Below are 24,927 nucleotides of genomic sequence, written 5' to 3' on the forward strand. Positions count from 1 at the left end.
TGTCTACTCTGCAATTGCTTCCTAGGACTGTATTTGCCTTTTTTCAGAAAACAGATAGCACTAAATTACTGAACAATCCCACCAAAGTCTCGTTTAATAACCAATCAAGCCAGGACACATTTTCAGAAAACAGGGGTCACTCAAGGAGTAATGCAATTCCAATGTTATCTTTAGAACACCATGTTCAGTCAGGGCAAACCAGACAGGTCAAAACTTTCAGCACTGGCATTAACCCACGGATGGGACCAGCTTCACAGCAGCTGCCACTGGCCATGCTCTACTGCTCAGTTTCCTACAGCACTGTCATTCAATTGTCACTCCCTGGGCACAGAATCCGGGAGGACTCTTCCTCACTCCAAGTATGTCATAAAAGCATTCTGAAATGTGAGCACACATCACCTCAGCACCATGTGGAGAAACACTGGGTTTGTATCACAAACTCTTACATTAGAAATGCCAGCAGCTGCCCAGCTCAGCCAGGGTAACTGCCTCATTTTTCTGTCCCTACAAAACCAAAGGTCTTTCACTTCTATCAGAAGGTTTAACATCAGCTTTGGGTTCAAAGTGGGCTCTGAAGAGACATGAAACAACAGGTGTTAATAGCAACTTTATTGTTTCACCGGTGCAAAATCATGATACTGAATAAACTTGTGTAATGCATTTTCCCCTAAATTTACAGTAATGAAGGTTATACATATCTATATAGATTGAAATTTCTCTATTTTTTTTATACTATTTGGAACAAAATTATCTTGATAAATATGCCCTGTGCACAGTACTGGCCCTCACTGAATGTCACAGAGCCTTAATATGCAAAATATAACTTCTGTTTTTGAACATGGTACTTTAAAACTCTCCAAACATGCATTAATATATTCTAGTTTTAGGGAAAAATATTACACTTAGTCTTAACTCGCATTAAAAGAAAAGCACAAGCAGAATTTGACATACAATAATCCCAAAAATCTGATGCTCTGTAAGGATCAGACACAGTTTCAGCTGACAGTCACTGCCAGTTTAGAGCTCTAGTGCTACAGAAGCAACAGTGAACAGACAGAAATCAGAAATGAAGAGCCCTACCATGTCACATGGATTTCAAAAAAGTTTCAGCCATGCTAACTGATGAAACCTGTAGTTGCTGGTCCAACCTTCCAAATTTGTTAGAGTACTCAACACAAGTGTTTGAAGTGCCAGACTGAACACATGAATGTTAACTTGACATTTCTGAAAGGCACAACCTAGGAACCTATCTTAAAAAAAAATATGGTATGTAAATGAAAACAGGTACAGTGAGTGTCTTTCTAAAGAACAAGACCTTCATAAATTGGCCCCTCAGATTCTGGTGATTCCCTCCTCAGACGCAAGTGCTCCAGTGTGTTGTGAAAGTGTTTGTTAATTTGTTCTGTTTCTTCAGTAGACTCAAGGTTTGGAAGATCTTCTCTGATCTTCTGTATAAGCTGATTCAAAACCTGAATTGTCACCTACAGAACATAAAACAGAAGTCATCAACACCACCCGTGTACAAGTGCACAGACATTAGATTTGATGGACTTGTCTTTAAGCTATTTGTATTTGGACAATCCCTCAAAATGCTGAAAAGACTGTATGCAGACAAACTGTTGGGGACTGCCTTCTCTGGTTCTGCACAGGACCCTTCCAATTTCACAGTTCTGTGGAAACACTCCCATCCCAGCAAAGGTGAAAAACTTGTCATTAGCCCGACAGCTTTGTAACTATTCCAGCTTTCCAGTGTATTCAATACAAATTTAAAAATCTTCAAACAAATGGCACACACCATCAGATTGTATGTCCACTGTGAGATAATTGTTTCTTATAGAAGTAAGTCAGGATGGCAATATCAGATTTAAAGTTATTCTTAGATAACAAGTCATGGCTGCCTACAGGCTGAAGTTCAGCACTACACAAAATGTGCTGCAGGGCCACCAGAGTACCCAGAGAATATTTTTACATCTGCCAAGTGCTTTGAAATTCAAAGCTTTATTTTCATCTCCATCAGATATAGCATCACCTATACTAGAGCACCCCTATACTGAGAAGCCAGTTCAGTTATTGGAAATTCAGCAAATCCCTCAGATTTCTTTAGGAATTCTTTTAGAACTGCAGGGTATTCTTTAATGTCATTGATTGAGAGCAGACATCAGAGAAGACCCTGATGTCTACTGGCCCAAGCAGGTTTTTCAAACTGGATAACTCTTCTTTATCTATTAACAGAAAATGGATCAGGTGACTAACTCAGATTATACACACACAATTTAAGTTGAGTACATATGGTGTCATATCTATTTTGTGAAACTAAAGCTTACACCAACCTGGCAGAGTCAGCAGTGACCATGAACACCTGTAAAGAATTTTCTTTCCTTTATGTACACATTGAGTGAGGTACCTCTAAAGCTAGAATCTTACTGCTTTCTCACCTCAGTTCCAGTAAATTTTAATCTAAAATATTTTAGGTATATGAGTCTCACAATATTTAAATTCATAACTGAACAGCGAACATTTTCCCCCAATGTGAGGAGAACAAATACTTTTTTTTTGCTCATCAAGAATTGACTCCCCTCTTATCACAAGAACTCTCATGAGACTACAGGGCAAGCTGAAGAGAATTTGTGCTGTAAGTTTGAATGAAGAGCTTAAAGAAACATTATTTAAAACAGATGCAACAGAGAATGGATTACCACTCACCGCCTCATTTTCCTTTTCATAAAAATAGATATATCTATTCAGAATTTCTATGAAAAGCTGGACTTGCAGAGAAGGGTCCATGCACTGATTTGCTATCTTCAGAGCCTTCTTTAGGCATTCCATCACTCTTTTTCCTCCATGAAGCTAGAAGGAAAAACACCAAAGTTACAAGAAATAAAAGAACCTTAGGGGGCTCCAGTATCTCTTCCCTTGGCACCCAAGTAATTTCCTGGGGGTCTGCCACAGAAACACAAAACTACGCAGACTGCAAAGAGCAAGATGTCACAGAAAGCCCACCCTGCCTGACTGCCACCAACATTAGATTTTTAGATTTTGTCAAATCACACAGTAGCATGAACAGTTGTTGAAAGCCTACAATTATGAGATCAATTAACTCAATTTTGTAGCATGCACCATAATGCATACTTTGGAAAATATGTTTCAAACACTGCTCTTTAAAATGACAACAGCTTATGTGACAAGCCCTGAAGAACACAGTTTTTTTTTTTTATCTTTACTTCAACAACTTGTATCTGTAATTTGCAAGTTTAGTAGTTCACATGCAAATTGATGCATAATAAATACAAACAAAGTGCAGTCCAGTCAACTAGCCTTTAACTAGCTAACACTCAAAAGCTTGCCTGGTACTTCCACCCTTAATTAGAGTTTTCTCCATTATTTTTATTTATGCAGGTTATACTCCAGTGAGTTTTAGAAGTTTCATGTATTAGAATAAATTTCACTCAAACCTACTTCACCAATATATCTATTTCAGAAGTGCCTACAGAAGGAAGGCATAACTATTACTGAGGCAGGATGTGTCTCTCCCACTGCTGTCACTTTGTTCTTACCTCCTCTCCATTCTTGTCAGTGTTTCGGCCAGACCAGAACAGATGGGCACAAGTGCTCACAGCTCGGCACTGGTCTGGCTTCTTCAGGAGCTTGGAGGCTGCCAGTGCACACTGAGTCCTCAAAGGCTCATGGTTCTCCTCACTGAAGCACTTCATCCTCTCAAATGTCCCAATTATCAAGGTGATTGCAGCCAGTTGTGCTTTTGAGTCACTGATTTCATCTTCATATAGAGAGAAGGCCTAGATAAGGGAGAAAGCAAGACTCAATCAGAATACATCAGAAAAAAAAAAAAAAATCACTTGCTACTCACACAGCAAGAAACTGTCCAGTTTTGCATTTGTTAAAAGCTTCAGGCAGGAAAAAAATCTTTCATGGAGGGTGTAAAATCAAATAAATCCACAGTCCAAAAAAAGTCTTACATGAAACAGTATTCAAGTGGTCATAGCAAACAAGTGTGATCCCACATATAATCTGAAGACCTTTTCCTCATTTCAAGCACCTATTCAAACACACAACTTCAACAGAAATAGTCCTTGAAGAAGATTTGGTTCTTTGAAATACACAAAATAGCAGAGCAGAAGTTGATGGCAGGTCAGTGATGACGGAGTAGGTAAGAAAAACACGTGCACTGCTGCTACATGGATGAAGAATCTTCAGAGGACAGACAAATCTTGAACAGTATCTCTAAGGGAACGTATATAATTGCCATGCTGCTCTCATAGTCAGAACTGTGCTACAACAGTAACTGATACAACACAGTGAGCAAACCTAGCTTATCAGCAACTCTGTTTAAAAACATGCATTTAGTAGCAGTATTAGAGGAAAAATTAGGACAAAGCTACAACATGGATAACATGGAACACATTGGTTCTTTGTGATGGGTAGGAAGGGAAGGTTTTTGCAACAAATAAGGCTTAAGACTAAGTCACAAGTTCAAACAGATTTTCAAAGTAGTTTATAATAGGTTCCAATACAAGGATTTTAATTGGCAAAACCCAGCATAGCAGTTGTGAACACTGCAGATTTTAGAAAACTTCCGAAGAGTGCTTGTGGTCAGGGCAATACCAGCTGGATATCAGGAGCTGGAGACAGAAGCAGTGAAGGAGCATTTTATGCTGAGAAACTATACTCCTCCAGTGAGCCAACTACACGAGCAGGAGGCAGCATTGCAACATACCACTGTTGTCAGACTGAGTATTCAAATCAGTAGCAATGGAGCTTAATTCCACAGCAGCCTGGGAAGCAAGAATGAAATGAGGAGTTTCTACCTAGTAGCATTAGCTGTCCATCATTTCAGGTGTTTTAATCACACCAGATGGTTCAGTGTCCAGCAAACCTACCCAAATCAAATTAAAGGCAGCACAGGACACCAGCTCTAACAGTTGCGACACTCACCTGGGACATGAACTCATAGGCCACAGTTTCGTGATTTTCAAAGCCAATCTCTCCTGCAGCCAATGCTCCCTGCAGGAAGAGTCGGAGAGGCAGCTCTGCCAGCTCTGCTTTGATCAGAGCACTGATGGTCTGATGAGCAAATGAGAAGATCTTCTGGCACTTCTTTTCCCATTTGTCATCCTAAACAAGGAAAACAAGTAAAGGCTTGAACAAGAGCTACAGGGAAAAGAGAATCTCAATTGTACTAAGATCTGCTAAGTGCTCCAGTCTGTTGCCCTCTGATGCCACTCCAGTCACTCCAGCAGTAGTGCTGGCTTCAGGGGATCGGCACAAAGTATTTATTTAATTTACAAAGATTTCACACCTACTTTTCCTACCAGCTCATAAGAGGCTTCTTCAGAAGACTACACTGAACTGCTATGCTTAGCACATAACCCAGCAGAAGCCTAGCTAGCCAAGGGGAAAAAAATTCTCTTCAGAGCAATCAGAAGCGGAAGAAAATTTTGAAGAGTTTTTTAACACATATTTAACCTTATTTCCCCATAATATAACAGCCACAATAAAGGAAATACATATTTAAGGTAACCATCTCAATCAGAAAACATTTAAGAGCCAAAATGGATCAGTCATTATTTTAACGTACACTTTTATTATTACTGTACAAGTTAAAGCACGTGCTTTTTTTTAGTTTTAGAAACATTACAATAACGAAGCTACAATTTAGAAATTGATACATTTCAATATTCAGATTTAAATCAGTTTCATGCCATCAGTTCTGGTCTCTAGTAAAGTTACATAATCAGTCACCTAAATGAATAAACAAAACTAGCCAATTTCTACTTCTTCACTTCTCAAGTACTAAAGTAATTTCCTATGACTTGATAAAAATCTTCATTAAATTATAAAGCATTCAAACCTTGGGAAAAAACCCAAACAAAACTAGCCTTCTGTATCAAGTCTGATCATATTTATGCGGCCAGACAAAATACATTTTCAAGCAAATAAAGCCAAGCAAGCATACAAGAACAAGCTAGAGGTGAACTTACCACTTTGGAGTTCTCTTTGTAGCGAAAAGCAAGCTGGTAGGCAGCAAAAACCAAGGGCGGCAGCGTGAAACGAATGCGTTGGTTCCCCCCTGCCCCAAAGTGCTTCCGGGCAGTGTTGAGGATCTAAAACAGAAGCACTGTGAGCTCAGAGAATCCTTCACACAAACATGCACTCAAGGGAAGTACAATGCCCCATCCTAAACGTATTTTTAGATTAGATGTGGATTTCATGTAAATAACATGAATATACAGAGGTCTGTAATCACCCATTACACATTGGTTAGCCACTCTGGCTAACACACTTGGACTAGGCTGTTTGAATTTGCATTTCATATCTCTTCCATACAGAATGCATAATTTAAAGTGAGATACTGTGAAAATCCTATAACCTTGGATTTTTCCTGCTGCTGTTGTATTGTAGAAAAATTTGATGCATGCATGATGCTGAGGGAGCTATTAAGCATTTTTAGTAAAAGGTGTTAAGTAGCTCATAGAATTGTACCTAAAAGATAATGTGACAAGTCCTTTGATGGCATTTAAAGGGGGTCAGCATGATTAAAGCAAAGCACTGCTAGATGAGAAAGACAGACTGACACACAGAATCTTTGCAGAAACAGCTTCAACATCTCTAGCTATGTAAATTCTTTTGGGGTAGAAATATTAATTTCCTTGGTGCCAGCATTCCTTTGAGGGAAGCTTTGTTCTCTATAAAGAAAAACCTTTTCTGCTTTAATCCAGTAATAAAGTCCTGAAACACAACTGACTGCAGTTCCTGTAAAGTTATTCTTCTCTCCATTACAGAAGTTTCATTACACTTCAAGCAAGTTTTTTATACCAGACCTTAAAGCCAAGCTAAATCAATGCTAGTTGTGTTATGTATAGCTTGCACTTTATTCTGTTGCTCTATTCTCACTATTTATACAGTGTTTTATTTCAGGCACAAACTGTAACTTCACAGTAGTCCCTAAGCAGGCCTGACTCTGACATGAGCTAACTGCCATCTGTAGCAGATCCAACTTCATCAGAGCTTCTGCCAGCTTCTCCAGCAGATCCGGCACAGGCAGAATATCCCTGACCCTCTACTCCAACACACACTTCTCAAGATAGTTTATTTGAAGTGACCTCCCTAAAGCCAGATACAGCAAATTAACAACAGAACTACATTAACCTGCCATAGATCAACTCAAACCATTACAGGTACCATAATGCACAAATTTCAAAGACATGTCAAATCTACTGCTACAGATGAACCAAGCAGTGAGGAAAAGCATTTGGAACCAAGCTGCAGGATACTACATGCTGTATGAAGACTCCATCCTTACAGAAATTAAAATTCCTAAGGCCAAAAACACTAAGCTGTATTTTCTGAGGTTTTTTGCATTCGCTTGGTATCAAAATACACAAATAGCATAGCACTCCAAACAGCACTTGCTCTGTGTTTTCAATAAACGGTTATATGAAGTTGTCAGAACATTAGGAGTTCCACAAACCAATACAGATAGTTGCAACCTCATGGGATGAAAATTGTCCATCAACAAATGCTTAAGTACTCATCTGCTTTTTCTGAATAAACAACATATTATCCTACCACTAAAGGTGTCATACATAATGTTCTCTGCTGAGTTTGTAGAGCCAGAGCAGTGATGCCCCAGCTCCCAGCTTTACTCAAGTCTTGTAGAGTCAGTAATGCAAGAACTGTGACAGTTCAGAGAGCACAGACATTGAGAAGCACCAGTCACCAACCAGGTACTGTTGGTCGGGGTCATCAGAACGCAGCAAGTGAATAAATCTTCCCACAAGACTCTGCTCATCCGCAAAGTCCTCAGGGTCAGGATCTTCAGCAGGCTGATCTGGTTGATCCTGGATCAGTGTGGACACCAAATTCATGATAGCATCAACCTGGTAAAGGCAATAGAAGCTCTGTTTAAACTACAGTAGTCTATAAGCATAAACTGCCAGAAATTGGGAACATCTTTACAGCCATCATGGTGATGCTTCTGACATATGTGCCTTACACCCTGAAGAAGAGTCCCTCTCAGCACAAGTGGGACAGGGCAGAACAGCAGTGCAGAAGAAATTCAGATTCCAAAGGCTATGCAGCCTTCTTTAGATAGCAGACCCAGTTTTAAAGGGATTCAGGGTCTTTTTTCACACCTAAGAGATTACTGTCTAGGCTGAGGTGTGGTAAATCAGAAGTAGCCTCTAGGATGAGGTTAGGTAAGATGTTCAAAGACATTTAAGAACAAAGGAGGAAGAATTACCAAGTGGTACAAGGCCTGTGCCAGGGGAAGCAGGGGCATGCAGGCTTGGAAACAAAGCACGGCCTGCATGAAGTCACTAAGTGTGTTTTCAGGTCTTTGAACAATCATTTAAATACCTAGATTTTCAAATAAACTTATATCATACCTGTTCTTGGGACACAATTTCTGTGTTATAATCCAATACATTGCTAAGCACGTAACAACTCATGCTCTTCCTGGACTCGTAATCAAAGTATTCAAAGAGTGGATGAAAATGTTTTAGTTTCAGAACTGTCAGGATATTGTTGTAAGTATCAACTGGGATTTTCAAAAGTCTAGTCAGCTCCTTTGAAACAGCACTGCTTGTTGCAATACTAAAAGAAAATACATACAAAAAATACAATTAATCAACAGCTCACACATGTAGACAGGTTTAAAATCTGCTTCAGAGTATCAATTCTGAGGTATACAACAACCACCGAGCAACTTGGTGCTAGGGAGAAAGGAAATGAGTACCAAAATAAGTCAGATCTTGCTCTTTGGGACATGCATGTTTTAAGTTGCTACCAGCAGAAGCAGAGTGTTGCTGCAAACACAACAATAGCAGAACTCCAGAGTGCTGTAAGGGATGCCTACAAAAGGCACACATGTAGTGTGGATGGACAGCACAACTTATGCACAGGGGAGCAAGTCCTGGTTAGTCAGGAGTTTATCAGGGCTGCTGCAGCTCAGTCCAGAAGCAGTGACCTTACACACCCAGAGCATGACTCTGCTATCTCACCAAACGTGATGAAACACAGAAGGCCTGATTTTAGGGTATTAATTGCCATGCCAAAGGAAATGCAAGAGGCACTTACTGTTCCAGATTAAGTTTGTTGAATATTTCCACAGTAGTCTCCAACACCTTGTCAACATAGTCCACACGGTCTGGGTAGCATTTCATAGCCAGGTTAATGAGAGAAACTTGCAAAGACACCACATCCTCTGAGGGCATATCCTGCCGAGACTGAAATTTAAGACAGCACAAAGTTGATACTAAAGCACAGAACTTTGCAAAAAACCAACCCCAAAACTGCATCCAGGGATATCCAACATACCTGTATAACAGTTGCAACCTGCTGTGAAAAGATATCAAACAGTTTGATGTCTGCTGGGATACCAGGTCCATCTTCACGATGTGCAAATAAAGCTAACCTGGTGACAGAGCAAGGAAAGCAGCTTGGTCAGGATAGCTTTTCCACTCCTCAAATACAGAGCAGAAAGAGGGACTGACAGAAAAAGCATGTCCTTTAAGTATATTTGGAAGCTCTATTACAAGCAAAAAATAAATTAATGGAAGTCAGAAGCCTTATGAGCAACTGAGCCTGGTAACTATCAGTCCTGGAAAAAAGTGCTGACAGAAAAGGCAAGGTGAAGAAGGAACAGGAAGGACATTTCCTAATTGATGTTCTTCAGCTAGAAGCAAGTGCTCTGTTTTTTCAAACAGATAAAGAGGTATAGAGTAGGCTGATGGAAGAGTAAATATCCTGCATTTATTAATTCAGTGACATTACTGAAATTAGACTCCCAATAGCATCCTCGACAAAACAGCCTCCAGAAAAAAAAAACACACACAGAAGTAATATGCTGACTTAACTATTCTTTGTCACTAAAGACCAACCAACATATTTGTAACTTACACTATTTGCAGAGAACAAAAGACAAAGTGAACTTAAGAAGAATGGAGAAGTGAAGAATATTAGGTTTTGGGGGTTGGAAACAGAAATTGCCATCCAGCAAGCATTCAGGAGATGGTGAGAGCTATTTTTATCTGTAAGAGGAGAAAGTCATGCCAAGCACCATTTCTACAAAAATGAGATACAGGATAGAAAGCACCACTATTCACCTTACCAGAGTTGAAGCTTAAGAAGCTCAGTACTGCTATCTTGACTTTCTAATTATTGAGATTATTATATTCTGAATTAGAAAAAGAACTACAACAATATTTAGGAAAAGGCATTGCATTAATTTTTTAAGAATTCTTTCTACAGGGTTTCCCAATTTTGATTCTGAACCTGAAATAAAGAGACACATAAGAAAAGCCCAGGAGGCAAAAAAAACTTCACTGCCAGGAAAAATAAGCCATTGAACTATTCTTATATTTGATTAGGGTGATAAGAAGCAGACTTTCTAAAGCCAGAAACAATCACTGCCTTTTCTTAGAGGCACAAGGCAGCTTTCCTTGGCAACAGCACAGTGTAAAGCCAGCAATGCTACAAGGTATGAACAAGCTGCAGGCAGATGGTAGCATAATTAAAAGTCATGAATGGTTTAGTAAGGCAACAAAGATCCCAAAGCAGCAAGACTATCTGATGAGATTCCTTTAGCAAGAAAGCCCCATGGGAATAAGGATAAAATTTTCACAAGTTTCTTCAGCAGTCATTGATGTTCAGATTCAATTAGCCAATGCCAGCTGAAACAAAGATGAGAAATGCCAAGAGGCACAACCTAAGCAGGGCAGCCTAATATCTCAACTACAACACTGAAGCTCCTGGCCATTGCTGCTACTGACTCCAACCCAAACACAAGAGCAACATCCTCCCTACATGCATGGATTCCAAGAACAGATCATTCATATGCTCCAACACTGGCAGGAACATTACAGTCAAAATCCCAAGCTGCCATACTACAAAGATAACAATCACCTTTCTGCCCTTGTCCCACATCCCAAAGAGAGAGCTCTGGAAGCCTTCAGTGGCCCAACAAACCTGAGCAGTGGTAAGGCTGGGAGGACAGAGGGTCACTGCTGGTCAGTCACTTGTGTTTGTAACAGTAACAACACAAAAACCTTACTGTGGAGGTGATACCGAGTTTAACAGGACAGCAAAAGCTACACAAGGAAAGCCTTCTCACAAGAATGGCACTGTCACACTCCAGTGTAAGAGCCTAACAAAATATCCTGTGACCTCTCTTAAAAGTAATCAAGATAGTCTCAGAAATCAGTTACAGGCAACATTTTTTGGGATTTGGGGGGTTTGTGGTAGTATTTGGGGTTTACAGTTTTGGAGGTTTATTTTAAGCTAACAAAATTACAAAAAATCTGAGCCACAGCATCTAAGTGTGGGAAACTAAAAAACTCCTGTGAATATCCCTGTATGAAGGCAGCAAAGACAGCACAGTATCTCTTGCCAAATGCACAAACACTGAAAGATTCCAAAAAAACCACAGTCTTGAACATATAAATCTGACATAACTTGGAGAAGACAAGCTACAGACTTGGTAAATAAAAAATTCAAGATCCTAAGTTGTACTGGTCATACCCAATACACACAAGTCCTCTCCAGGCACAAAGAGAGGATACAGCAATTCTACCCAGTGCTGAATGCCAGGAGGATCTAAGATGCCTGTGCTAACTCAAGTCCATACATTGGTGCATGGACCAGATGTATGAAGGTACATGTCTGGATGCAAATGCAAAGGACAAGATTTTTCTACAGCCTGAGACAAACCATGCAAGTGCACTTCCTTTCTGCAGTAAGAAAGTGCAGGTGCTCACTGCAAAATTGTTTCCTTTCAGGGTACAAATGAAAACTACAGTTTGACCTTAAAAGTCTTTTCCAACACAAAGAAGTCTATGATTTCTCCCCCAAATCTGAACTCAGTGCAAGCAGTTTTAAGCAGTATCTCCACATGAAAAACATGCTTTTGAGGGAACAGTCAAGATGCTAATGTCAAGGTAAGAATTAAGAAGGTAGTTCCATTTTCTACTAGTTCTGTTCTGAAGAAGCATTTTTATGTTCTCTGATCTCTGACCCTGCAAGGTGAAGTATTCCTGACAGATGATTTAGCCATTAGGATCTTCAAGATTCCAAGAGGTACCTATGAGTGATGTGGTTGTCAAAGCAGGGCACTGCTGTCACTTCAGTTCTGAAGCATGAAACTGCTCAATACTAAATGGGCTGCTTCCTGGCTTAATCTGTTTACAAGTCTTAATCAGTTCATAAAGCAGGTTTCATTGGAAGCTGTAAAAGCAGAGTCCAGAGAGTAGAAGCTACAGAAATAATATTCTTCACAGCTTTAATTACAGCTGATAGAAAGACATGGAAACAGTGAAGTGATATCAAAAATTAAACATATTCAAATGATAGAAGAATTATCATCTGCTTGTGCACAACACAAACTTAATTTTGAGTCAAGTTCCACCCCCTTGATCACTCACCTGTCAATTAAAGCAATAATTATATTTTTCACATTCACATTTTGGTGCAGCTCAGCACAGGCTCTGAGAAATGGGTTCAGGGTTTGGAGGTGAAATTCATCTGGGAAAACCTGAAGTTTTAGATCAATAGTCATCAAGTTATAAACTGAATTTGCCCATTGTTACATAGAAGAAAAATGCAACAGAATAATTCTAAAGCAGATAACCACACAGTAAATACACTCTGGCCTAAAAAACTGACCATGAGTGGGTAAATGCATGAAACAAGAGATATAAAACAAATGGGTAACTAAAGGGCCCACCTCTCTATTACAACTCATAACACAGGCACTACTGCTAAGATGCTTACAAGCTACTGCAACAGAAGGGGCACAAAATGGACCCATCTCCACTCTGCCTATCTGGTAAAAAATAAAGGACAAGCCACTGTGTACAAGTCCCAGTGAATAAGTTTTCCAGTCCATGAGGAAGATGTGAAAGCTACCTGAACCTGACTACGTGTACAGAAGTGTCCTTGTGTCCCATCACTGCAATTGAACTTAAGCAGCTCACCTGTATGATGCACTCCATGAGGTACTCCTGAGCTAAAGCATCTCTACAGTTCACAACTTGCTCCAGTATTCCAGGCAGAACAATCTGTAATAGGGGAGAAAAGGTCTTGCAGTGATTTTACAATTACTTTCTAAGTTTATATTCATACATCCATTTAATCCAAGCAAAACAGAATTTCTAACAGCTCTCAGGTGATTCTCTACATAAAGACTTTCTGATAAGAAGTCCCATTTTTCTGCAGTTCCATCCTTCAGAGAAAAAAAAAAAAAACCAAAAAAAACCTACTGATCTCAGAAGTCCATCCCTTTCATACATTATGCAAGCTTTGATTTCGTAAGTCAGTGCTACTGACTTTGCTGGCATATGCCCAGGGTCTAAGCAGCACCACTCCAAGCTGTTTTTAGCAGCTGTATGGTAGAACTTACAAGGGACAGACTTTTAAATAATACATTTCCTTCACTGTCATTTCACATAGTAACAGCTTTCTTGAATGCTTTGGTAAGCCCAGCCTCACAACTTGTGAAATCTATCCCAGAACACTGGATGTGTACACATCCCTTAGACTAACCCACTATTCTGCAAGGAAAATGGCAATCAAGAAGGAAAGGTTTAGAATTTCTTGTCACCGTCACAGACAGAATGTTACAGGAGAATGTGAGAAACATGTCCTTGGCCTGAGAACACGTTGTATACCAGTATTCACAAATTTTCCTCATATGAAGAGTTTGAGCAGCACTGGGGTTACTGAACTTTTAGCAAAGCTGTAATACTTCCAGCTGCTCATCTGGAAGTCCAGACTAGTTTAGTTTGGAAAGAGCTGGCAGAAGTCAGAAAGGATGGACAGCCATCCCACCTGCTTGTATCTCTCCACATTAACCCCTTCCAGCTGACTGAGGCGAACCAGGTTTGTTCCCACGAGGATCCTCAGCTCCTGCCTCTCTCGCTCCCTCTTCTCTCTGTCCCGGCTGTGGCCCTGGTGCTGCATTCGCACCCAGAGCTTGTTCATCTCAGCAAAGTTCAGCAGCACAAAATCCATCGAGTCACTGATGTCTCCAGTGGTTTCTTCACTGCAATTGATAAGAGGTTAAGAACAGAAAAGTTTGTCAGAGGGATTCATCCTTCCAGCCACTGGTGAACACACAAGTTTTTATGAGGTTAGAGGGTGCCATTTCTGGGTTCATAAGAAAGGTTCATATCCTCACTTGTGAGGAACTTTAATGCTAGAAGGGAATTCTTAATAGACAAAACACCTGTCAAGTCTGTGGAATTCTAGTATATCTACTTCTCTCAAATCTGAAGTAAGTCACACAAAATTTAAATAGGCTCTATTAACAATAATTTTATCAAATTATAGTCCATCCTTCTTACTCTGCTTGCTCGCCTTCATCTGGTAAGATATTCCTGGTACACTGCAGGAGATAGTTTCTAAGGAAGAGGCCTCTAAGAGGATGCTGCACTCCACGGCACATCTCCACCAGGTCTTTCAAAATATCTTTTCTGGACTGTGGAAATGACTTGACATAGACAACACCTACTGTTATCAGCAGATACCTGCAAAAGGCACATAATCAAACAATAAATCAAAAAGAAACAACATCACACTGAAAGGCAATAGTTCCTTTTGGCCATTATGGCAGGATTACCAAAACACAAAAAAAGCAGTAAAATTATCACCTAGGTCCTATAATTTAGGATATTTAGTCAGCTTTCAACTCATATTCTCATCTGCTAGAGAGCACAGCAAGTCTGAACAGCCACTAGACCTAATTACAATGCTTGATATACTGAATGTGTAAATGTTCACAAAGTTCTGAATGCTCTCAGAACAGCTCGTTTATACTTCCACCATCCCACTAAACTGAACACAGTTCTGACACACATAGATAAGCAACCTATGATGGGGAAGTAGTTTAACCTCTCTCACACTGTAGTCTGGCAAGATAGGAACTACTGGCTTTGTACTCATTCCCTCAAGCACCTCTGCTAAGGTAACAAGCAGCAGGAATATGTGAGATGCAGAAGATTGCTGCTTCAGTATATTTGGACTCCCCTTCAGCTTAGAAGAAAAAAACTACAATACTCAGAACCTACAGGTATTCAGTTTAGAGGCCTCACCCCTCCCTGCCTGTCCCATGCACAGGACCTCCATGAAAGCACCACAAGTCTCATCATGGAGAGCCAGAGGCTACAAGCAGGCAGGAAGACAACTCTGATGGTTACACACAGAGGTGAGGACACTGTGATAGCCATCAGCCAAGCTCCAGAAATTACATGAAGACACAGCCTGATGTGCCCAGAGCATCTTCCTGGCATGAACAGAAGGTCAGGAATGAAAACCTTGAGTACCAAGCAAAACCTAAATCCCAAAACTGATTATGTCAAAGATGTACTGCAGCTCAACAGTCACATATTTAAATATAAGCCTCACCAGCCTTCAAGTATAATTTCTGGCAAGCTACCACTTTGCAAAAAAAAAAAAAAAAAAAAAAAAAAAAAAAAAAAAAACCACCAAAAAAAAACCCCACAAAGACTATTACAAACTTTCAGCTTCCTTCTCACCCTTCTTATTCTCTAAAAAGGCAGAAGGTTATGAAGCAACTACTGTGTGGGAGAAGGCAAGACCTAGATCCTCAGGTAAGTGAAACAGTTAATACATGCATAGTCCATCCCACTGATCAGAATGTAGTACTTGGTTATCTTCCACTGACCAGCTCTTTACCCAAAAGCCAACTTCATGCCAAGACTGAAGTGCTTTCATCTTGGTCATGTGCAAAATTAACAAACTGACAGGAAGAACTGACATTCTGCATCTGCACTCGTGGCCTAATCTCAGAAGTTTCACAGTAATCCACTCCAGATAGGCAGAAATACTATTGACCACTGTAAACTGATTGAGAAGCCAATCACTGCCTGCACCCAGAGCTGGACAACTATTCAGTTTAAAAAAGAAAAAGCAAACAAAGCCACACACCAACATCTACACACTTACAGTCTTGGAATGATATTTCCAGCATACTGTACTAGCTCATAAAGGTCTGCCACTTTCCTGCCTTTGGCAAATTCATCTGTCAGGTAGACTTCCAAATAGTGTAGCTCATCAGAAATTGCCATGTCTTGTCCTCATAGTTAAGGATTGTAAGTGAGACTGTCTACAACATATTTCCATAGTAACTTGTTCATTCACACCTAGGAAGAAAAATGCTGAACCAAATACAAACATGCCTAAGCAGGCAGTACTTCTGAACAGTAATCATGATTGGGATAAATGTGCAAAATTAACCTCAAACCTTTGATCAATTTTTAGCATATTAGAAAAGGGAATAAAAGAAGCATTTTACAGAGCTGATATTGTTTTTAGAATTAGACTCCTGAAACTTCCCAGAGGAAGATATGAAAGACCTGTTTTACACCAGGGAGAAAAACTAAAGAGTGAGTAAAGTGTATATTAACCTATAATACATACACATAATTGAACACTGAGGAGAAAAGTGCTAGTAAGTATTTAATACAAGATACATTGTACCAAAAAAAGCAGATGAATATCTGATTCCAAATATATTTCAACTATTAGTTTCCTCTTGAAAGGATACAGAGCTCATAATAGCTCTTTGGAGATAACATAGAAGTCCGCAGCTCCCCAAGCATGTTGGAAGCATGTTTCAGAGCATCCATGAGCTTGTTTTTGTCCTTCAGAGGAGGAAAGAGAAAAGTCTGTTAGAAATTATACTAGGCAACTGCAGGATTTTTTATCTATGAAGAAAAACTCAAGTGGTTTAATATCGAGCTTATACTACACCACCCATGCTAAGTGAGCATTTTACCTGAGGTGATAAGAATATGCATCTGAAGACAGAGCTACAGTAATAAATTGCAATGCTAATGGTAGAAAAGTCTAAAATCTATGCAGCAATCTCCACCCAACACTCAGATTCTATCCAGCAAGCAAAATAGAACGCGTTTCCCGCCTCCAAATCTGGTCTGTTGTTTTGCACAGATCTCACAGATCTCCTAGAAACTTCTAGGAGACAGACAATACACACAGCCATCATCACCTTCCCCTCTTTCTCACCCATAAAGAACACCTCACTGAAAGCCACCCCTTGCTAGTCTGCATCTAACTTACACTTCTGGTGCATTTAATCACCTGGCATCAAAGGATACAACCACAAACCTCTAATCTACCACTTATACAGACTTGAGCAACCCATCATAAGAGTAGCAGTACGTTTTGAGGGAGAACAAAAAGAACTGCTAGTGTGATCCACTCAGTGTATTTATACTGCCACTTAATCACAGAGAGCAGTGAAAAGCACAGCTGCAGCTACTTAAAGATTTCCAAAGCATTCCACTGAGCACAAAACTGGAAGAGGTGTTACACTTCTTGCTACTGTCATTTGGCTGCAAACAAAGTTAGCTTGGCTAGCCACATGAAAACATATGGGAATATTTAAGTTTTCATTGCAACTTGAAGCAGTTTCTCCAAATAAAAGCTGAGGCTTCTCAAACCCAAGAATGCTACGTGTGATTACATAATCTGCCTGAATTGGCTACAATTCCCAGACAAAAATCTCAGCACAACACTAGCCTGTGGTGCTTTCCAGTCACAGAAGAATTCACACATCTGTCTACAGTTAATCAGTACAAAATTGATCCTATGCAGCAGGAAATTCATCAGCAGCCTCTCAGTCTGTCACACCAAGAAAAGGCTACACAAAAAAGAACAGCAGAACGGTGGACATAAACAATGATCTCATAATAAAGTTCATTTTAGGTTTATTTAAATGCAAGCATATAAATTATAAAGGTACACTTTTAACTTATCTTGTCAAATACTGGAGCAAAATCAGGAAGACACATTCAAAGAAATACCCAAGGCTCACTCTCAATGAGCAGTTGCCTCATTTATTGGCAAAGTCTCTGGCACAAAGATACATAAAGGGTTAATTTTCCTCATAGCACTAGAGATTGGTATTGATTTACTGTTTTATTCCTAGCAGACAAGAAGCTTCATTGCCTTTTAAAGTCACATTCTTACCAAGCATCTCTTCATCTGGAACGACTGCACCTTCACAGCCTGAATGGCTTCATCCAGGAGTTTTTCCTGCTCATCCTGAGGAGATTGCTGTGTTGTTGGCTGGAGGAAAAAAAAAACCCAAACAAAGCAATTCAATGAAGCTGCTTATAACTTGACTAAAACTGGACTCCCACACTTCAGAATGCACTGCAAGTGACGCTGCAGTGGGACCACTGAGTGGTTGTCAGAAATAGCTGTGTGACATGTAATGGAGAAAGCTCAAGTGCCCTGCAAAAACCTGAAGAGAGGTTACAGGCAGCCTGCAAGCACCACAGCAAAGCCACAGGGGCAGAGCAGGGCCAACTTTTCCTTTCCAACATTTAGAGGTCAAGAACCCAGTGCAAGTATCTGGAAAGAAAAGCTCCAAGAGAATGCAGAGACACAACTATGCTGAGAGGAAGCACTGTTGTTACTTCTGCCCACAGAGCTTCAAAGCAGTGCCCAGACCACACACTGCAACTGCACAGATGCTTTCTGTGCTCACAAGTCACAAGTTCTCAACTGCTATCTGAGCCATGCCATTCCATTCAGGACAAGTTTCTGATAAGCAAAGGATAAAGTACAGTTACTGCATTCCAGAAGGTAGAAGCTACTCGCAGATTGGATCAGAAAGCTGAAGAGAAACAACAATTCATGTGTCCTTGTCCCAGTCACATTGTCAGAGTGATACTCTTGTTTCCCCTCAGAGAGACACATTCTATACCTTCAACTGAAACTTTCACTATCTTTTGACTTCCCAAGGTTCATACTGCATTTGCCTAATATATTAAATAAATCTATTGCTTACATCCTTATACTTCCCCTCAATCCACTTATAACTGGCCTTCTCCTACTACAGCTTCTACCCTCCCTCTACCACAATAATGAGATCAATTTCTACAAGCATCTTTAAGATATTTGCTAAGATGTCCAAACTTAGATCAGAACCCCTACTGCTGTCCCCACCTGCACCCAGCCTTCCCCCTAAGGCTTTACAAGGAAACAGTGCCATCCACCTCTTGTTCAGGACCAGCCTTCATCTCATTAGAGCATCTCCACCTCTCTCAGTCTTGCAGCTTGTTTTCAGATGGCCTCTGAAATACTGCTGGAGACAAATGCACTGATGTGGTATTTTCAGCTACATCTCCTTTAGTCATGACAAATACCAAGCACAATCATTTGCACAGCAGGTTCTCTGAGCCTTCACCTTCAGTAAATTCTCAGCTATTTATACTTGTTCCCTTCATCCACTGTGCTCAGAAGGTCCCTGGTCTCCTTTTAACTACATTTCAGAAACAAGCTGGAAGGGCCATGAATTCATGGCCATGAATTCCATCACCCTAATGTTTTTAAAAACTCTATCTTCAGTACTAACTCCCACATGCCCCATATGAGGAGTCCCCAGAAGTATCTGTTGAAGACAGATTAAAATTGAGGCCTTTATTAAAGCAGGGAAGTTTTAGTTTAACACCAATTTAATGGTAATAGAGCATTTCACACCTCTGTTATTTCCCATATTTAACAGGCTTCTTGCTCTGCAGTTGAAATCTCCCCACTATCCCTTCCCACATACAGAAAACAGAATGCTCTGCAATAGTGTTCCTGCCTTGATCATGTCCTAACAAAATTCTGCTCTTGAAGCTCCTCAATTACCCAGCTGGACAAAACCAAGGCTGGTCTGATCCAACACTGGTGACACAGCTGCTTCAAGGATGTTATATGAGAAAAAGGTTCCTGCCAACCAACACTTCTGTGAGTCTGTGTGCCTCAGTAATATTCCAACTATGCACAATAACTAATTAAGAAGTGTATTTAGTCAGCAGAAAAATCCATCTCTGCTAATTAGTGACTCCACCTCTTACAAAGCTCTCTCTATATATAATTAATAAATGTCCAGGTCTTCTAAAAATGATTTAAGCATATGGAAAAAGCAGCAACCGTGGTTAGATGAACCTATTTCCCAAGCAATTCAATAGCTACAAACCCTTAGACAACCTCAAACTGTGAAACAAGTATGTTCTGCCAGCAGAAGTTTGCTGTAATTGCTAAGCTTCAATTATTCAATGGCAGATCAGACTTTTAAGGAACATAAAATTACAGTGCAGGGACTAGTGTGCAGTAATCAATATCAGAACATCACATAACAGACTTTCTGAATTATGTCTATGCCAGAACATTGGTTACACTTAACAGTGCCCTGAATCCATAGCAGAGCTTTAGAGAAAATAAATCACTATTGAGCTGAATGCCATATGCTCTGACCATATCAAATCTCTATTAAAGCACAGCTAGGAACAATACAGCAATATCAACAGTGACCACAACTTCTTAAGCCCCTTTGCACTGATGGGCATTAAGTTTACACAGCCACCAACCCTGCTTTTCCATCCTCAGCTGTTCACAAGGCTAGTCAGTGCTGGGAGAGCAGTTTAGGCTGTAAACCATCAAAAAAATCTGTAAGACAAGCCCAGCTGATTAATAGATTACCATTCACCCCGTTCAGCCTAGAGCCACATAAAACACTAAAAGCAGGGCTGTGAAAAGAAGGTTTTTTAACAGCAACACCAAGCCAAAGCATTACTGAAACATATACATATAACCCCAAGAAGTATTTGGCTGAATCCATGTGCACTGGCTTCCTTACTTTGGGTGTGCAAACACATTGGTTGTAGAATCACAGCTACAAATTCTGAACTATCCTTTTCATGATACCAGCTATGAGCCCAGCAGATACACTTGTGTCTTAGAGATCTTTAGCCACTGTAGTTTAGCAGCAGTTGGGAAAAAGTTGGGAGCTCCATTCATTTAGTGTCAGCTGCACACCAAACTGTCTGCACTAACAGAAGACAGAGAATACTTCCACTTCTGCTCTAAATTTGAACAGCCATGTCCCACACTGTATTCAACACTGGGACTAAGTACTGAATTCATCAACAGAAGCATTTTCATATTCACACAATATATTAATTTATTTCTTCCATATCTCTCCAAGATAAGGAGAATTAAGAGAGGAAAGTTTGTATATGTGCTGATTTGAAGACTGAGAAGGTGATCAGACTAAATTAATACAAGGGCACTATACTTCATGTCTGAAGAAAAGACAACTGCAGCATCTACTGTGGCACGGGTAGCACAATAACCTCCACTGCTGTCAAAAGCCTACCACAGGAGCAGCTGTGTCACTTGAGGGGTTGCTTGTAGCAGCTTCATTTCTGCAGGAATACAAAACATCTTAACAGCAGTACTAGTGAACAAGTTCCAACTCTTACTTTCTCAAGTCTGAATATGTATCAGCTTACCCTTTTCTTCCAACTTCAGAAGGCAAACTGCTTTCAACTCCAGAACTGCAAGGGCTCCCAAACATAACCTGGTTATTATCAAGTGATACACAAGATCACATCAAGACACACATATCCTACTAACAAATGCCTGAAATTTGAGGATGTGGTGGTAAAAAGCAAATGAAGGAAAGAGAACATAGAGCAAAAGCCTAGTAGTGACACCCAGCAGGACACACACAGAATCGGAACACAGTTCTGTCAGATTCCATATCGAATAAAGCTGTTTATGTTCTGTATCTTACACTTAAATTACCAACCTAGTAACATAAGACTGTTTTTTCAAGTGTCATTTTATCAAAAAAGCAACTGTGGAGTCCTAGGTCCATCTACAAAAACAATCTTGAACATCAGCTTTTGAAGAGGAAGACACTTTGACCCCAGGCAAAAGCAGCAGTACAGAATATCATGCCTTGTCAACTACATGTATAATAAGGTACAAACCCCTGCCTGAGCACAAGAGAGCAATTTATAGCTTCAATTATGCAGCTATTTACACTTTAGAAATGTCTGAGCTATACCCACACTAGATACGCTGCCAACGTTGTAGAAAAACGGACAGCTGATGTGAAGAGTTTTGCTCTACTCATTTTCTCCTCTGAGGCAACAAGGAAGCAAGAAGCAGTGGAGAAAAGACAGAGAACTGCCTCCCCAGGTGTACCAGCAGCTTCTGCACAGGAGACAAAAGCCTTTTGCTAGCTTTGAACACAGGGCTAACAGGGTAATATGCAAGTTATGGAAGCCAAAACTCCCAGCAGATTAATTTGGTGGGGGGAGGGGGTGAGGAAAGCTAGCTTTTGGTGTGGGTTTTTTTGGTGTACTTTTCGTTCCTTTCAAGTTTTGTTTTTTTGGCTTTTTTTTTTTTTTAATAAAGGCTAGTAAACTAAACTGTAAGTTGCCTTGGAAAACCATTTTTTTAAACCCAAAACACCTTGAAACTGGCTGACCAGAATAGTTATACAAGTTATCCTGCAGATAACTATTAGGGAAGTGCATTACTGCAGCAGCAAACATTATTCTAGATCATTACTATCTTCATAACAGCAATTCCTCCTGAACATACAAACCAAATATTGCACCTATTGTGCAAGATTTACTCATTTTCTAACACCAGCTCCATAGATTCATTTTTAGTTCCGTATTTGACACTGAGCTGCACTCCAGAGAGGGCCCAAAATAATAACCAATGTGCTGACTTATTTCACTTAAAAACCTGGTACCTTGGAGTACTCAAGAATGACACAGTACTGAAAGAGAGCAGAGTTCCAGGGAGCTTGTCAAGTCTAAAAGCTCATGTTCTGACACACAGGTGCCTCAAGCTGCATGCAGAGTATTAATAATGGTTGTGCTTCCATTCCATTCTGAGGTGCATTTTCATCTAATCTCCTCAAGTCCTTTTCTTGAGTTAACTGATGTGCTTACAGCCTGTTCCACATGGCACTTCCTCCTGTTTGCTCACTGCCTCTACTGAACACCACAAGTGGCATTTACCCAAGGAGGCTTTCCTGCCTCCTCCCATTGCTACTGACACCACTGCCAACACATCACTGCTGAGACACTTCACGCTGCCCCAGACACAGGAGGGCTGAGCTACAGCAGCACATCAAGGCACTGCCAGCCTACAGCTGAAGCCTGGCTGCACACAGTGCCCTGCTGGTTAGCATATTGAGGGAACTACTCCCCCCCAAAAAAAACAAACCCAAAGCATAAACATTTTATACCATGCAGGAAGCATTTCTCTGCAACACTGTAGGCTCCAGAACTTCTATCTCACAGTACAGGAGCTCAGAGAGATGAAAGCATTTTTCACGTGTTGAAGCTGGTGCTTACTGCTACAGGAAGCCACAAGACACTATTAAGTATTAAAGAGATGGACTTTTTATTCAGGGTATGATCAAAAGCAGCCAGAGCCCTCTTAAAACAAGTCATGTTAAAGGTACTTATGCATTCAGCTTCAAGGTTTAAACCAAGCTCGGCCACAGGAAATCACAGGGGAGCCTAATTTGGTAGAGGGAATTATCCCATGTTTAACACCTGTGATTATCCCATGTTCAACATCTGTAACTTTATTTTTTCTGAATCACCTGACAACAGCTATTCTTAGAAAGAAGCCATGAGACCAGACAATGTCTGGCCAGTTCATGTGGAAATGACAGGCAAAGAAAAGTAGTTTCATTGCTGAATAATTGACTATTACAAAATATTTGTGTGGGGGACAGAGACTGGTGGCTATATAGATTTAGCATTTCTCATTCACCCAATTCAGTATTTCACATTCCCCTTTCAAGTAACAGTACAGGTTTTGCCCAGCCTCAAAGATACAGAGATCAACATAAATACAACTTTTTAAAAAAGTCTGTTCCAAGAGCCTAAGAACTTAGCAATCCCCTGTTTATAAAGCATTCAGTTATCTTCTGTCCCACTATCTATATACTGTTAGTACTGCTCACACGCCACACTTAGGCTAATTACACATTGCAGTGGTTACAGCAAGTGCTGCTTAAAATTTTATTGAATATTGCACACCACTGAAGGCAAATTAAAGGTATTTGGGTTTTAGCAGGAAACTTGCCTGTCCCCTTATTTTCATTGAAGATTGAAAAGTATTTCTCAGTATACATTATTTCCATGTGAAAATTTCAGGTTTCACAGAATGAATGAGGTTGGAAAGATCAACCACCACCTTGTCAGCCAGACCATGGCATTGAGTACCATGTCCAATGTCCAGTCTTTCCTTAAACACCTTCTGGGACCGCGACCCTACTTCCTCCGGGGGGAGTCCATTCCAATGTCTAGTCACCCTAGACATTCACTTTGTGAATGAATTCCTCCAAATGTCCAACCTGAACCTCCCCCGGGCACATCTTAAGGCCATGCCCTCCTGTCGTACGGCTAACTGCCTGGGAGAAGGGGCTGCCCCTCGCCTCCCTGATAACAAACACCAACATCTCCAACATCTGCGGCAAAGAGCGCCAAGGAGCTGCGCCCACCAATGCACAACCACCTCTTCTGCCGGGAGAGAAAGGAACTTTACTCGGGAAGCCTACGGCAGCGGTCCTGGAGGGCTAGAAGGGACCGGAGCGCAGGCAAAGCGGACAGCCACGGCACACGCACACACAACCGGCAATGCCACAAGCCCGGGTTTAACGCGGGCAGCACGGCCGAAGAGAGCGGAGCCGACCGCCGGGACGGCCGCGATTCCCGGTAAAACACCGCCTTCCGCCGCGGCCCGAGGAGCGAGCGGGCGGCGCGGCGGGGACCCGGCCCAGGCCGCGGGCAGCGCTGCCGCCGGCACAGCGGGCCCGGCCCGCGCCGCAGCCCCGCCCGCCCGGACCGCGCGGCCTCCGCGCCCGCTGCAGCCCCGGGCCCGGCCAGGCCCGGCGTGGCCGCTCCGGGCGCTGCCCGGGCCGGGCCCGTCCGCCGTGCCCGGCCCGCCCGCGGCGGGGCCCCGCGCCGCCCGCGGCCGCTGCCCTCACCATGGTCGCGCCGCCGCCGCCCCCGCCAGCGCCGCCCCGTCATGTGACTGCGCCGCCCCGCCCCGCCCCGCCGC

General features: G+C 41.2%; 1 protein-coding gene across 2 annotated transcripts; it reads right to left on the bottom strand.

Annotated features, from left to right (window-relative positions):
* Positions 1 to 594: 594 nt before the first annotated feature.
* Positions 595 to 24,898, bottom strand: VPS35 (VPS35 retromer complex component). 2 transcript variants are annotated; one of them, XM_021540485.4, is made up of 17 exons: positions 24,854 to 24,898; positions 18,022 to 18,120; positions 16,577 to 16,673; positions 15,976 to 16,099; positions 14,355 to 14,537; positions 13,840 to 14,053; positions 12,987 to 13,070; positions 12,435 to 12,544; positions 9,334 to 9,430; positions 9,094 to 9,242; positions 8,403 to 8,610; positions 7,740 to 7,895; positions 5,997 to 6,119; positions 4,951 to 5,130; positions 3,555 to 3,794; positions 2,704 to 2,847; positions 595 to 1,481 (listed from the first exon to the last, which is right to left on the bottom strand). In XM_021540485.4, exons 1-17 carry the CDS (start codon positions 24,854 to 24,856, stop codon positions 1,302 to 1,304), a joined length of 2,391 nt encoding a protein of 796 aa, XP_021396160.1. In that variant the 5' UTR covers positions 24,857 to 24,898; the 3' UTR covers positions 595 to 1,301. The 2 variants fall into 2 exon arrangements, with proteins under 2 accessions (XP_021396160.1, XP_085445657.1); XM_085589531.1 differs by lacking the exons at positions 18,022 to 18,120; positions 24,854 to 24,898 and adding an exon at positions 16,808 to 16,929.
* Between the last annotated feature and the right edge of the window lie 29 nt (positions 24,899 to 24,927).

Source organism: Lonchura striata, chromosome 11 (genome assembly GCF_050655825.1).
Source record: "Lonchura striata isolate lonStrDom1 chromosome 11, ASM5065582v1, whole genome shotgun sequence".
Classification (NCBI taxonomy): domain Eukaryota; kingdom Metazoa; phylum Chordata; class Aves; order Passeriformes; family Estrildidae; genus Lonchura; species Lonchura striata.